The sequence below is a fragment of the Leptosomus discolor genome, chromosome Z (assembly GCF_034619465.1).
Source record: "Leptosomus discolor isolate bLepDis1 chromosome Z, bLepDis1.hap2, whole genome shotgun sequence".
NCBI classification, from domain to species: Eukaryota; Metazoa; Chordata; class Aves; order Leptosomiformes; family Leptosomidae; genus Leptosomus; species Leptosomus discolor.
In genome coordinates, this window is record NC_141419.1 from 62,600,856 (window position 1) to 62,615,462 (window position 14,607).

A 14,607-nucleotide genomic window follows, 5' to 3' on the forward strand; every position below is an offset into this window, starting at 1 on the left:
AAAATGCACATCTAAAAGACCTAAGCACTTATCCTTACAGATGTTGTTTTCTACTGGCTTGAAGGATCACTTAATGGCTAAACTAAAATGAGACTGCCTTTCACCAGGCTTATTAAAGGGAAACCTTTGTCCCTGAGAAAAAGCCCAGGAAAACTTAAAGAAAAGTGGAAGTTTAAAAATCTGTAGTTCACATACATCAACCAAATCCAGTCAAAGTAGCCCAGAATGGTGCTGTATATTAACATCAACTTAGAAAGACAGCACTAAAGCCATGAACATTCTTCTTCCTTCACACAAAAACAGAGGATAGAACTACATACTACATGGGTGGACAGGGGCATAAGGAAATTACTTTCTTCATGGCAAGACCATGAAAGACACCACCAAAAGCACAATGAGCTGCCTCCTTTTTATTCTATAGCGTATGCACCCAGTAAAATTGCTCTCACTTGGCAATGCTGCACTCATCCGAATGCCACAGCTGGAAACAGAGGTCAAAGCGTCCTGTTCTCACATGCAATTATGATGGTATGCCATAAAGTAAATGAAGGAACAGGCTGCAAGTCTGCAGGAAACCTGTCCCCATTCCTGCTTTCCTTTTGAGCAACCAAAGCCAGATCATGTTTCGGACTCTCATAATCACAATTAAACTACAAGTTGGGCAATGATCAAGAGAGAGCATGAGCTCATGAAACAAAACCTTTAGTATACACCTTGCCTGTAAGGGATTTCTGCTTTCTTCCTACGGTGATGATCAGATTCATGACAGATACCATATAAAAACCACAAAAGAAAAATAAATTAAAAAAAAGCTACCCAAAACATTTGTGAGATGTAAACTAAACTAAGATTTAAGCTCCCATCCAACATTCTGCTGGAATGATTAACAGACAAAATGCCATCTATTCAACGCATAAAAACCCCCACATTCACACACAAGTTAAGATTCCTTTTAGTGCTGTTACATTATGTGATGGAAGGCATTTTAATGTTTTCTTGCTATTGAAAAGATTTTAAATAGTGCTGTTCAGTTTTAAATTTATTTAAGTTGTCTACCAATGCTTTTTGAACAGCAATGTTCTGAACACGGCAATTTTGAGACATGGTCCTGAAATTGAGTTGTGTGATTCCTCTGTTGAATATCACCTTGTGTTACCCAGATACATGCTCAGCAACATGGGTGCCCTTCCGTGACTTCATTTTGGGTGACTTATTTTTTTTTAAGGCAATGCATTTGAAAGAAGAAAAACAAAAAAAGCAAAGGATACGCAGTTCCTCTGATGCGCTTGATTTTGCCAGGGTCTGTGAACTGAATAGGCTGCAAGACCTTTCTCACTGGGCAAGCAAACAGTATCTCTCCACCCCCTTTGGGAGGCATTCCTCTCCGGTTGATCTAGAAACAACAATGGATGAAAAACACAGGTTAAAGAGCACAAATAATGTACTTACATACTCAAAAATTATACCTTTCATTTAACATATGACAAAATGCTATCAGTAGGGGTATTACGTAAACACAGGTGAGAAAAAGACATCCTAACAGCAGAAATGGATGTTGCACAAACCTTTGAGCAAGAGTTGGTTTCTTTTTCCCCCCTTTCTCTCAAGTACAGCAGGGCACAGCTTCTCAACAGAAAACAAAACAAAACCAACCAAACAAAACCCCAACAACTTTACCAGGAAGGCAACCTTGGCTTAAGAGCAGTCTCTAACAGCAAATCTGCACCTCACTGCTGAAGGAAGTCTTGTTTGATGCTTAGTGTGCATATGGGGGATCAGAATGAACTCATTCCACAAACAGGCCTGGCCAGCCCGACCCTGTCCCACCGCCCCAGCCAACATCCACGAGGATGGGGATTGGGACATGCGCCCATGGCGGGTTCTGGCTCAGGGGGCCCATGGCCAGGCAGTGCAGGGCTGTGGGGAGCTGTAGGCTGGATCTGCTGCAGGATTGCTGGAGCAGGGGTGACAGTCCCAGGGCTATGACATGGGGTCATGGGCCATGTGCAGGGTCGGGGGAGGCACCTAGTGAGAGGCTCCTGGCAGGAGGCTTAGCAGAGCAAGCAAAGACCAGTAGCACAGATAGGGCCTTCACAGATTTTAAATGAGCATTCTTAACTTTGAAAGGCTATAGTTTCTTTCTCCAACATAAAAAAAAAAAAAAGCTATTCTACGTGCAGATTTATTTGGTCTGTAAAGAGTGTAGTCTCTAAAGAAAAGTTTCTTTCCTGTATTTTCCAAACTGGAAGCAAACCTCCATCACCCAAACACATATCCAGCTCCTCCACCAGTGAAGGAGGCGAAAGATTCTATTACTCCCTAGCCCTAAGCACAAGGCAGGAAGAGCAAGTGGAAGGAAAAAGAAACCAAATTAACTGAAGAGGAACAAGAAAGCAAGAAGGTTTTTTAGCTTGCAGAGATTTCAGAGACTAAGAAAAGTCACTACTTTCTCCTTACTCTCTCTACCCATAGCCTTTGCATCTCTCATACCACATCTTCAATCACTGTGTAGCTGGTATGCCATTTAAAACAAGAACAAGAGGCAATTTTAGAAATGTGTGTGGCTACAACTAGATATCTGCTAGAGACAGATACCAGCAGCAAGCATATGGCCCTGTGAAGCAGTGCAAAAGTATGTTTTCAACATGTGCTAGAAAAGAAAGGAACAAATTGTCTTACCTTGATTTCCAGACCTTCACCATCAATTCCAAACTTCTTCAGTAGGGGTAGAGCTGTTGCTTTAAGGACATCAACCTACAGAACACAGAATTAAACACACAGACTCTTTATTGGAAGTTAAATAATTCAGTAATTTAAAAATCATTGCATTATGAGGTGCCTAACAAACATGAGGCTTCTCCATACTAGGTATTCCATGGAAAGACATGGGAATGAAGCAGAAGGTGTTTTGGCTACTCTTATAGACTATCACAGTATCTCATTACTCAAAAAAACTGCTAGAATAAATTACTGGGAGATGGAATTTCCTATTCTGGATTTCTTCCTCAGTCTGATTTTTACTTCTATTATGGTTCAGCTAAAACAGCTCATTTGTTTCTCTGAAAAAGTTATTGAAAAAATTATATTCTGTCATTGCTAAAAAGTTCCTACAGCTAAATAAATGATGATTGCAAGAACCTTTGCATTTTGGAGCAGGCTCTTGATTTGGCAGGAAGACCTTCATCCTTCTGTCAAGAACTTCTTTTCATGTTTCCGAGAAGCAGAAGCTTCTAGGTAACTTCTGTAGAAAGAAGACTCTGAAGTGAGCGACACACATCCACATACTGCCTTTGAGCCAGATGCTCACCAGATCCAGGTCTGAGCAGGATTTTCCTTGCCATTGGTCCACCTAATTGCTGACCTAAGACAATACTGACACTCTATGCCCAGCAAGATCATGGAGCAGATCCTCCTGGAAATATGCTAGAGCACATGGAAAGTAAGGAGGTGACTGGTGACAGCCAACATGGCTTCACCAAGGGCAAATCGAGCCTGACAAACCTGGTGGCCTTCTGCCATGGCGTTACAGCGATGGTGGATAAGGGAAAAGGAACCAACATCATCTACCTGGACTTGTGTAAGGCTTTGACACTGTCCGGCACAACATCCTTGTCTCTAAACTGGAGAGACATGGATCTGATGGACTGACCACTCGGTGGATCAGGAATTGGCTGGATGGTCGCACTCAAAGAGTCATGGTCAACAGCTCGATGTCCAAGTGGAGACCAGTGATGAGTGGTGCTCCTCAAGGGTCGGTATTGGGACTCGTGCTATTTAACATCTTTGCTGGCAACATGAACAGTAGGATTGAGTGCACCCTCAGCAAGTTTGCTGATGACACCAACCTGTGTGGTGCAGTCAACACGCTGGAGGGAAGGGATGCCATCCAGAGGGACAGGCTGGAGAGGTGGGCCCATGCAAACCTTATGAAGTTCAACAAGGCCAAGTGCAAGGTCCTGCACCTGGGTCAGGGCAATCTCAAGCACAAATACAGGCTGGGGGATGAGTGGATTAAGAGCAGCCCTGCAGGGAAGGACTTGGGGGTGCAGGTGGATGAAAAACAGAATATGAGCCAGCAACATGCACTCACAACCCAGAAAGCCAATGGCACACTGGGCTGCATCAAGAGAAGTGTGGCCAGCAGGTTGAGGGAGGTGATTCTCCTCTGTTCTGATGAGACCCCACCTGCAGTGCTGTGTTCAGCTCTGGGGCCCCCAGCACAAGAAAGACATGGACCTGCTTGTGTGGGTCCAAAGAAGGGCCATGAAGATGATCAGATGTACCTCACCACAAACGCCAACAATTTGCTAAGTCCCATAGACATTGCTTGTTCACAAACTAGTGGAGATACAAACCTTTTTCCTTTAAAGAAATGTACAAAGTAACTTTTAAGGGTTTGCAGAATCCCTTAGCTAGTGCAAAGCTGAAAAGAACCAGATAGACCATACAGCACATGGCTACCTAGGAAAGGGGCAAGCACTAGCTGGCCTGTGTAGCCAGTAGCACTGCACAGAAGAGCATTTATCCCTGCCATACATGCAATGTTAGGTTTTGAGGACAAGGACCTAGACTTGGGGGGTGGATGGGGAAGAGCGAAACCAGAGTTTAGCAAGTTAAAAAAAAGAACAGAAAAATCAGTAGGAAAAACTTGTTTTCCTGGGATTACAGACAAGTGTTGAATTTTGATTAACATTGAAGATTACTGTTCCCAAGCCAAAACTTCACATGCTAGTCTCATGCCAGAATGAAAGTCATTTCAGTTGAAAATCTCATGGCATAGCTGTAAAAAAAAACCCTTCAATACATGCAAACTCAAACATTAAGAATGAGTATTTTAAAACCATGTTGCTGCAGCTCTACATATCTGTCAGAATAACAACACATAGAGAAGTAAAGTAAGAGCGATCATTCGTGTGCCACCTCCATTCCCTTCAAAAAGGTACTTTACAAAGATAGCCCCCACACACATAATCTCTATACAGAGAAACTTGAAACTACCTCAACTCTATACGCCAGTCCCACATGTCTGGTCCCACAAGCTACCCATGGTCAGGTCCTATCAGTGGTCACTCAGAAAAACATTATCCAAATGTAGGCTGCCAGCAAACAGTTCAGGCTGGTATTCCAAAGCCACATCTCTTCCCAACAAGTGTAGGCAAAGTAGTAACCCTCTCGCTCATTTAGGATGTATCACTCACACACTATTATCACCACAGTCCAGCCTGGAGCAAGCACACATCACCCTGTATTTCAGTGGCCACAGTATTCTTTCAGAATCATTGAATCATTCAGGTTGGAAAAGACCTTTGAGGTCATCGAGTCCAACCATCAACCCTACTCTACCAAGTACACCCCTAAACCACATCTCCAAGCACCACATCTAAACGACCTTTAAACACCTTAAGGGATGGTGACTCAACCACCTCCCTGGGCAGCCCATTCCAATATCTGACAACCCTTCTGAATGGCACCAGCTGTCAAAAAACTTTCCATTGCACCCCAATGGAGGGCTATTAACGTCTATAAACAAATGCTAACACAAACACACCACCTATACGCCAAGAACTCAGCCTGACCTGTGCCCCACTGAAGTCAGCTGAAGTCTTTCCTTCCACAAGCCATCCTTTAGAAACACCCTTCCCCTTGCCGTGACCACATCCACTCACCCCACAGCAGGACACCTGCCGTGTTCCCTTTTGTCGTCCTGACAAGGGGGTCTCTGACAAAGAGCAACCTCAAACCCACAACACAGCAATCAAATCCTGCAGATTTTTTTGAGGCTGTGTAAAAGCTGAGAGCAGATTTCAGAAAGCCCAGTGGGTCAGCCTACCTGCTCACTGCTAGTACGAGGGAAAAGGTCCCACTTCTCTGGCTGCACACACACTTCTGCTACTCCTGTACCTCAGGGTACAGCACTCTGCCATTTTGCCAGTTAGTTGAACTGGCTTAAGGAAAGCTCTAAAAATTGTCTGGGGTTCTGGAGTATACAGGACTGTGTGGCTGAAAGCAGGAGATATGGAGAGAGGATGGGCTACCTTCTCCTTTCAAGCACAAAGGAAGTAGTGTAGGAACATATGTGTGCATATATGTGTGTGTACGTACATGTATATTTTCATACACACATATGTGAATTTCTACATTCATCTGCATGTGACAGATGTTGGATACACTCATACAAGGATACATCCCACAGAGTTCATCTAGCTCCAAAATAAAGACACATATTTACAAAACTTAATATCCCTTTTACAAATAAAAACAATAAAAATTCTCCAAAACAGATAAGCAGGTGCCTTGCCTATTGCACCTACTAAGCTGACATGGAGACGTTCTTAGAAGAGCATCAGGGAAAACTCCTTGCCCATTTTAAACTACCCACAGTATTTTTACATTGGTTTGCCTTTCCTCCTTCTCCTTGGGAAGCCAGAGAGTGTACAGACAGATAGACAAATTTAAGCATCCCTTTTTGGGCAAGCACAGGCAATAAATGTTCACGCAGTTTCTAAACATCTTCTGCCTACTGAAAAATAAAAGCCCAAATCAATTTAAAACCAAGTTTCCATTTAATTAAGCACACAAATCACTTAGGGTAGCACTTAAACTTGTGCTTTTAGTCTCAGCAACCTGCAGAGCCATATGCTACACAAAACGTCCTGTAAAACTCCTTAAAGTAGTTTATTGCTGCACCAGGTTTAATGTTTACTCAGGCAAGTTAAACAGACATAAACTAGGTTTAAACCAGTGTTATGAATTGGTATTCAGTTATCACCACTTAAAAAGTTACCACATATGAGCTGAGTCACAGTAACTACAGCTGTGCTTCTATAGCACAATGAACTTAAGATACAACTCCTCTGCATGCACATCTGCCTTTTATTTACACTTAGTTTCAGGTACTGTGATTCAGCTGATGTATACCAACACTCACCTGTGTCTGAGCTTTGGTCAGTGCAAGCCTCCTTCAAGCACAAAATAACTGGCTCAAATTCTCACACCCATTTCAATTAAAATTGTTTAACCTCTATTGGCCCCTGTGGCTGATATCTGAAAAGGGATAATTTCCAGAATCAAGAGTCACTTGCTTAGGTGAGTGTCTAAACTTACTTGAAAGCAACATTAAGCTTGGACTGCTCTTCACCTCCAAATTCTTCAAGAATGTCTCAATTGTGATTAAAAAGACACAGTCAATCAAAAGTGACTTCTTTGATTCTTACTACTTACCATTTCTATTAAGTACTTTTAATCACGGTGACTGAAAGTTTAACAAACCATGCTTCCCATTTCCTTCTTTTTTCTTTTTTTTTTTTAAGCCCACAGTGCTGTGTATAACCTACTTCAATCATCCTTTGACTCATGTGGGTGTCTCACAGAGCCACAGGTGAGAAAGCAAGGTTTTTAAATGATAAGAGCACAGTTGAAAAGCCATAAACACCAGCAGGACTCAGAGGCTCATCTAATATCTGCAATTATACTTCATAGTATTTGTACGCATTTAAAGCGGTTAAGTTTTCACATGACAATGTTCTCCAAAAGCCAGTATATTTGCTTTTTTTGGGGAAAAAAATAGTAGCATAACCACTAACCATTACTTTGGTGTTTTAATCCCATGTTATCCATAGCTCATTTTTCTAACAACACTGTTAAAACAAAGGACTGTAAATCAGCAGTAACAGAAATCAAGGCAAGCATTTCGTAGTCGTTTGATCTACCATACCTTCTAGTGTCTTTCTGAAGAATCAGAAAGTTATTATATATTCTTGCTACTGTAATTTCATAATTGTCATGTGACTTCTGTTTCTAACAGAAGCTAACAGCAGCACTGGTATAACTACGTCCAGCATCCAACAGAAGAGAAAGACTCCTTCCTTGTCACATTCAAATTTTAAAGACAATTTCCTCTTTTTAGAGTAAATACAGGTGTGGGGAAGGAGAAACCTTAATTTCTAAGAGAATTGGAGAAACAAACCAGTGGCAGGGCCTCACATTCAAAGGGAGCTTCCAGGGGAAAAGACAGAAGTACAGAACAAAGTCAAAAGGTGGATTACAAACTGCAGTTTGGAGTGTGATGCAGAAACAGAACAGTTTAGCAGATGCTTATTTGATTCAAATCAATTTGCTGGCAGATGCAGTAACATTGGATACTTCTGGATGTGAGGGATGATAAATATGCAACATGTTTTAGAAACTTCCTCCTAATCTTTTTTTTTCAGGGGGAAAAAAAAATAAAAGTCCTCCTGTGCTACTGAAATTTTATTACTTACCGAAGGATCTACTTGATCATTTGTTACTCCCCTCAGGACAATCCTCAGTGGATGTTTCATGAAAGGTGCCAAGCACAGCAGACTTTCCAAATAGTAGCCAATACTACGACTGGGGCTGCAGTCATGTTCCAACGAACCTCCGTACAGCAGACCAGGCTGATAATACAAGGTAGTTCCTGGGGAACATGCCAGGGGAGCAAACCAAACGGGAGCGCTGTCAGCACACTGGCCATTACTATGGCATAAAGACACCTTGCAATGATGTACACAGGCAAATAGGAGAGAGAAGAATTTATGAAAGATGGCAGCACTTCCAGCATGCTATTTCTATATCCGCAGCTAATAAGTGGGCCAACATATATGATGTCTGTCTGTCTTGCACATAATTTCTCCTCCTTTCTCCTTCTCCCCAAAACTCAAGGATCTCTTTGCAATCCCCAAAATGCTTATACAAGCAATTCTTATCCTCCACAGCAGCTAAATCTTCACCAGACCATCAGGTCATAGCTGTCTTGGCATATTTGGTGCTAGTTCATCTGCTTTACTGACCAACCATAATCCTTAAAATCCTTTTTTTAAAAAAAAAAAAAAGAGGACAAGATGATGAGATTTTATACAGGATGCTTCTTGCTCAAACCAACTGCTTTTCTGAGCATGACTAGGCAAGTAGCCTTGCTCAGAAGTCTGCCTTTGCAGAAGGCAAACCTTGCCTTCTACAAAAATCTGTTCTGGTTCAGAGGGACCTTCCTCCACTATGAAATCCTACATACCAAACAAAATGCTAATTTTAATTCTTGAACAACAGAGTTTCCTTAACTCTCTGAATTATGTTGGAGTGCTGATGATCTTGCATGCCATCAATTACCACAGAACTTGATTATTTGTGATCTTCTCCATCAATTATATCTGAACAGCTATCTCTGTCAAGCCAAAAGTTCGATTTCACTGCAGCAACTGATAGAGCCCGGAACACCAGAACAGAGGAGGAAGAGAAAACAGATCTCACCTGTTTGGTTTATTTCAATCCGAGAGCCATTGGTCACTTTGTCAATCAGGCGAATAAAACTTGCTTCAAAATCTAAGGAGCAGAACAAAGACAAATTTTAAAGTTCCTTGTATTTATTTCTGAAAAAAATAAGAAACTTCAACACTGTACTTGTACATTTTCCCTTTCCTGCCTTTCACAACAGTGAGGCTACCCTCAGTCTTCAACTTGCTGTGGTGTAGTTCTACCACACGAGAAAAGGCAACTCACTATAGAAAGAGAGATGTTAATTTGAGTTTCCATGCTTACGGGCATCTCAAATCAATCGAGATGCCCCCAGATGTGACTACTGGACTAGCCACGCTCCTCTGCCCAGCACATGGTGAGTGATCCAAGTTGACATGCCTGACCACAGCGGCCTCAGGGATCACTCAAGCCCAGCATAATTCCTTTGGCAATTTACATTTTGCTCAGTATGAAGCAAAACATACAAATCCTAGCAAACAGGACCCTGTACATTTAAGCCCGACAAGCTAATAACAGCCTCCTATTATTCTCTGTAAAAGTCTTAGTATAAAAGAAGGAGACATTCAGATGCGAAGTGCTGCTGCTGCGCAACTGTTCCACAAACCCAATGCGCTATCTGCAGACTTCCAAATTTTCCATTTCCAAAACTGTCATTGACATAATAAAGCCTAGAGAAACACAAGTCTGTCTCCCCATGGCCTCTTTTCTGGCTTATTGTGTACACTATAGCAGTTAGTGTGGAACTAATTCCTCAGTTTCTCATTTGTGTGGACTCTCACCCAGAGACATGGGAAAGAATGAGCATATTTAACAAAACCAAAAGAAAAGGAGGAATATGCTAGTATTTTAGCATTTAGGTACCCCAAGGTAGTACAGACTCAATATCAAGGAACATACGCGAACATCTGCAGAGTTCAAAACCCAGGTAGTCCAAAGGACTGACAGCACCCACATAGTGGTTGGTAGGTTGCAGAATTTCCTTAGCAATAACCCTGTGCTGCTTCTTGAACAGTAATCAGAATTTGCTTTCTAGGTAAACTTTGAAAATACAATAAAAATTTAAACCGAAGTAGTACCTGTAGAAATTACAGTTCATTAATATTTGCATAACAGGGTAGATGCTCCAGTCACACAATGCTGGTTCTGCTCTCTGTTATGATAATTTCTAAACTTAAGTTTTATATGACGGCACTGGTACCTCTTCCAGTGCAAGCATGCATCCTTGCAAATACACATTTCCCTCTTGGGGAACAAACCTGTAGCAGAGTTTTCATTGCAAATGTTCCAGTCATGAAAAGCAGAGAGAACTGCATGTTGAATCATCAACACAAATCAGGTTTTGCTGTTATTATTTTTCTGTTACAGTCACAGTTTACATTTTAACCTATACTTGAAAAAGGCAATTCAAACACATTTTAAAAAAACACAGCAAAACCTACAAACTTTACCACAACCAAACATCCCGTCATAACAACAAATACTTTGGGTCACGGTAAATGCTAAGTCATGTACACAAGAACATTCTGACAGTTTTGGAGGAGAATTTCTAGCTATAAACTGAAGCCTCCTCAGGAGGTGGAGCAGCATCTATGCTGCTCCTACCCCTGTTCTGAACTTCACACCTTGCCCAAAAACTAACTGAATGCCACAATAACGTTTCTTCCTCAATGTCTATCCTATCATCTTCTTACTTCTGTTCAATGAGGAAAGTTACTTTGGGGTGCCAAAGGCCCTGTACAGGAAGGAAGAGAGTGCTCCCTAAGCAAGGGCTCCCTCAAAGGAGCCCACAGGGTGGGAAGCTTTCAGAAATGTGAAGGAAATGGCTTTCACATCTCACACCTGGAGAAAACCCGGATACAAGTCAAAGCATAAAACCTGACCCACTGAACCGGTGGGAACCCACAAACCGACGGAGAGCAGGACGCTGGGCACGCGGCAGAAAACGACGGCCAGGGCGAGAGCAAATTCTGCAACTTCTGACAAAAGAGCCCGCTTTTACAGAGACGTGGACGAGCGCCGTGGCTGTCAGCAAAGCTCACGCACAGCCCAGCCATAGATCCACCCCTGGCATCTCCTCCCGCTCCCCCACCGCGACGGGAGCGGCGCGGAGGGAGCTGCCCTGCGGGCGAAGACGGCCGCCCACCCCCGTCGCACCGGGGCCGCGCGGGCAGGGCAGCACAGACCCCAGCCGCCCGGCGCGCCCCGTTTCGGATCGGCCCACGGGGGCCCACGCCGGCGGCACAGCGGGAGAGCCACGGAGCCGGGCGGAGAGCGGCGGAGGCGCCAGCACCCGGCTCCCCTCCAGAGCCAGGCGGGTGGCCGACACCCGCCTTGCTCCGGCCTCTTTCACCGACCCGGTCGCTCCCACGCCTCCCCCTCCCGAAGCCGCGCCACTCACGCGTGCCAGCCCCACCCGAGACGGCGCCGGCGACTCGCCGCTCGCACCGGGCGTGCGGGGCGGCGAGGGGAGAGGGAGCTTTTCCCCAGAGAGGCACGGGCACGCAGCCGGGACCCTCCGCACTGCCGCCCCCTCGGGGGGACCCGCCGCGAAGGGGCCGGAGCTGCCCCAGCTCCCGCTTCGGGGCTGCCCCTGCCCGGCAGCAATCCCCCGCCCCCGTCACATCTCTCCGCCGCCCCTCCTGCTGCCCAAACCTCTCCCCCCCCGGTGCCAGTGCCCCGGCTCACCGCGGAGGCCGGGGTCTTCCTCCTTGGCCCGAATCTTGCGGATTTTCAGCGGCCGCCCGCTGAGCGTGGACAGCACCAGACGCTGCCGCAGGAAGTTGCACCCGGCGTAGCTGAGGCACTGCGCCTCGCCCGCCATGCCGCCGCCCCCGCCGTGCCCGCCGCGCCCACGTGGTTGCGAACAGGAAGCGCTGGGACAGCGACGGGGTCAAAGGGCAAGGGGCGGGGCGGAGGCGGTGGCCGGGCCGGGGCGGGGCGGGCGCTGTTGGTGGCGGGGTCGCTCGGCGTCCCGGCGCTTCGCTTCCGCCGGGGCCGCGGTGCTGCCGGGAGCGCGGAGCGGCGCGCCGGTGTCAGGCAGGGCAGGGCCGTGCCAGCAGGTCGAGTCTGTCGCGACAGCGAGCCGTCCTCGGGAGAGGTGGGTCGGGTGACAGCTGAGCGGTGACGATTGCCTCCGCCTGTGCTGCGGCTCTCCGTGCCTGCGCGCTTCTCACTGAAGTTAAGGAAGTTTAAAAGTCGCGATATGTTTCTGTCGCCGAAGGGACAGCCGGAGGGGATGGCGGTGCCCGGGCCAGGCTGCCGCCCCGCTCCGCGGCGGGTCAGTGCCCGGGAGCGCCTGCTCCGCAGTGGCGTTTTCGGCGGTTCGTGCAGGCTGGCTGACGGAGAGCCGAGCGGGTGCGATTCCCAGTCACCGGGCCGGCCCGCTCGCTCAATGACAACGGCGCGGCCCGGCTGTCCTCAAACAAGAGACTGAGTGAAGCTTTCAGTCTGGGTTGGAAGAGGAACGTGGATCACAGCAGAGGTGTGACTGTCAATCACTGGACTATGTTTATGGGTACAGGGAAAGAAGTCTCTTGGTTAGAATAGGCTAGTTCCATTTGGAAGGGGCCTGTAACCATCATCCAGTCCAACGGCCTGACCACTTCAGGGCTGGCCAAAAGTTACTACATCTTATTAAGGGCATTGTCCAAATGCCTCTTAAGCCCTCATGGGCTTGGAGCATTGACTGCCTCTCTGGGAAGCCTGTTGCAGTTTTTGACCACCCTCATGGTAAAGAAATGCTTCCCAAAGTCCAGTCTAAGCCTCCCCTGGCCCAGTTTTGAACCATTCCTACATGTCCTAGCACTGGATCCTAGGGAGAAGGGATCAGCACCTCCCTCTCCGTGTCCCCTCCTCAGGAGAGGTGATGTTGTAGAAAGCAATGAGGTCGCCCCTCAGCCTCCTTTTCTCCAAACTAGACATGCCCAGATTCCTCAGCCACTCCTCACAGGACATGCCTTCCAGCCCTTCACCAGCTTTGTTGCCCTCCTCTGGACACATTCAAGGACCCTCACATCCTTCTTAAATCATAGGGCCCGGCAGTGCATACAGTACTCAAGGTGAGGCCGCACCAACGCTGAATCCAGCGGGATAATCCCCTCTGTTGACCGGCTGGTTACGCTGTGTTTGAGGCACCCCAGGATGCGGTTTGCCCTCCAGGCTGCCAGGGCACCCTGCTGGCTCCTGCTGAGCCTGCTGTCGACCAGCACCCCCAGGTCCCTTTCTGCAGGGCTGCTCTCCAGCCACTCCTCTGCCCTTTTAGACTTGTGCCCAGTGTTACTCCATCCTACGTGCAGAATCTGGCATTTTGACTTGTCACTTGCATGTCACTGGTGATTGCCCAATGCTCCAGTCTACCCAGATCCCTCTGCAAGGCTGCTCATCCCTCGAGAGAGTCAACAGCACCTCCCAGTTTGGTATCGTCAGCCATGAACAGAAAAGGTCAGATAATTTTCCTTACAAATAATAACACTTAGTTTTTCTCAGTAAGTTGTTTTCCAGAGACTAAGACTTTTTTTTTTAATGATAGCGAACCTTTACAGAAAATATGCAGGAACAGACCTCCTTTTGTTAGCTGCTTGCTGACTCAGCTTTTCTGATCAGTATGCATAAAGATCATTTGTTGTTTTGATAAACCGATCTGCAAGCTATGTATCAGGGAATCATAGAATGGTTTGGGGTGGAAGGGACCTTTAAAGATCATCTAATTCCAAGCCCTCTGCCATGGGCAGGGGCACCTTCCACTAGATCAGGTTGATCAAAGCCCCACCTAGTCTGATGTTGTACACTTCCAGGGATAGGGCGTCAACTTTTCTGGGACCACCCTCACTGTAAAAAAGTTCTTCCTATATCAAATCTAAATCTGCTGTCTTTCAGTTTAAAACCGTTGCCCCTTGTCCTGTCACTACAGGCCCTGGTAAAAAGTTTCTCTCCATCTTTCTTATAAGCTCCCTTTATTTATTGAAAGACTGCTACAAGGTCTCCCCAGAGCCTTCTCCTCTCCAGGCTGAACAACTCCAAGCCTCTCTCAGCCTTTTTTCACAGGAGGGGTGTTCCAGCCCTCTGATCATTTTCGTGGCCCTCCTCTGGGCTGGCACCATCAGGTCCATGTCTTTCCTGTGCTGAGGACTCCAGAGCTATACACAGCACTCCAGGTGAGGTCTCACCAGTGTAGAGGGGCAGAACCACCTCCCTGACCTGCTGGACACGCTTTTTTTGATGCAGCCCAGGATGCAATTGGCTTTCTGGGCTGTGAGCGCACGTTGCCAGCTCATGTCCAGCTTTTCATCCACCAGCACACCCAAGTCCTTCTCTGCAGGGCTGCTCTCAGTCGCT

At 46.3% G+C, this 14,607-nt stretch overlaps 1 protein-coding gene across 1 annotated transcript in view; it reads right to left on the reverse strand.

The window, feature by feature from the left end:
- Nucleotides 1-12,094, reverse strand: part of RCL1 (RNA terminal phosphate cyclase like 1) — a 31,056-nt gene extending 18,962 nt beyond the window's left edge. The window contains exons 1-5 of the mRNA XM_086479666.1: nucleotides 11,959-12,094; nucleotides 9,268-9,339; nucleotides 8,262-8,437; nucleotides 2,680-2,754; nucleotides 1,269-1,393 (exon numbers count right to left, since the gene is read on the reverse strand). Coding sequence (XP_086335792.1) covers nucleotides 1,269-1,393; nucleotides 2,680-2,754; nucleotides 8,262-8,437; nucleotides 9,268-9,339; nucleotides 11,959-12,094 — 584 coding nt within the window. The remainder of the gene's footprint in view (nucleotides 1-1,268; nucleotides 1,394-2,679; nucleotides 2,755-8,261; nucleotides 8,438-9,267; nucleotides 9,340-11,958) is intronic.
- Between the last annotated feature and the right edge of the window lie 2,513 nt (nucleotides 12,095-14,607).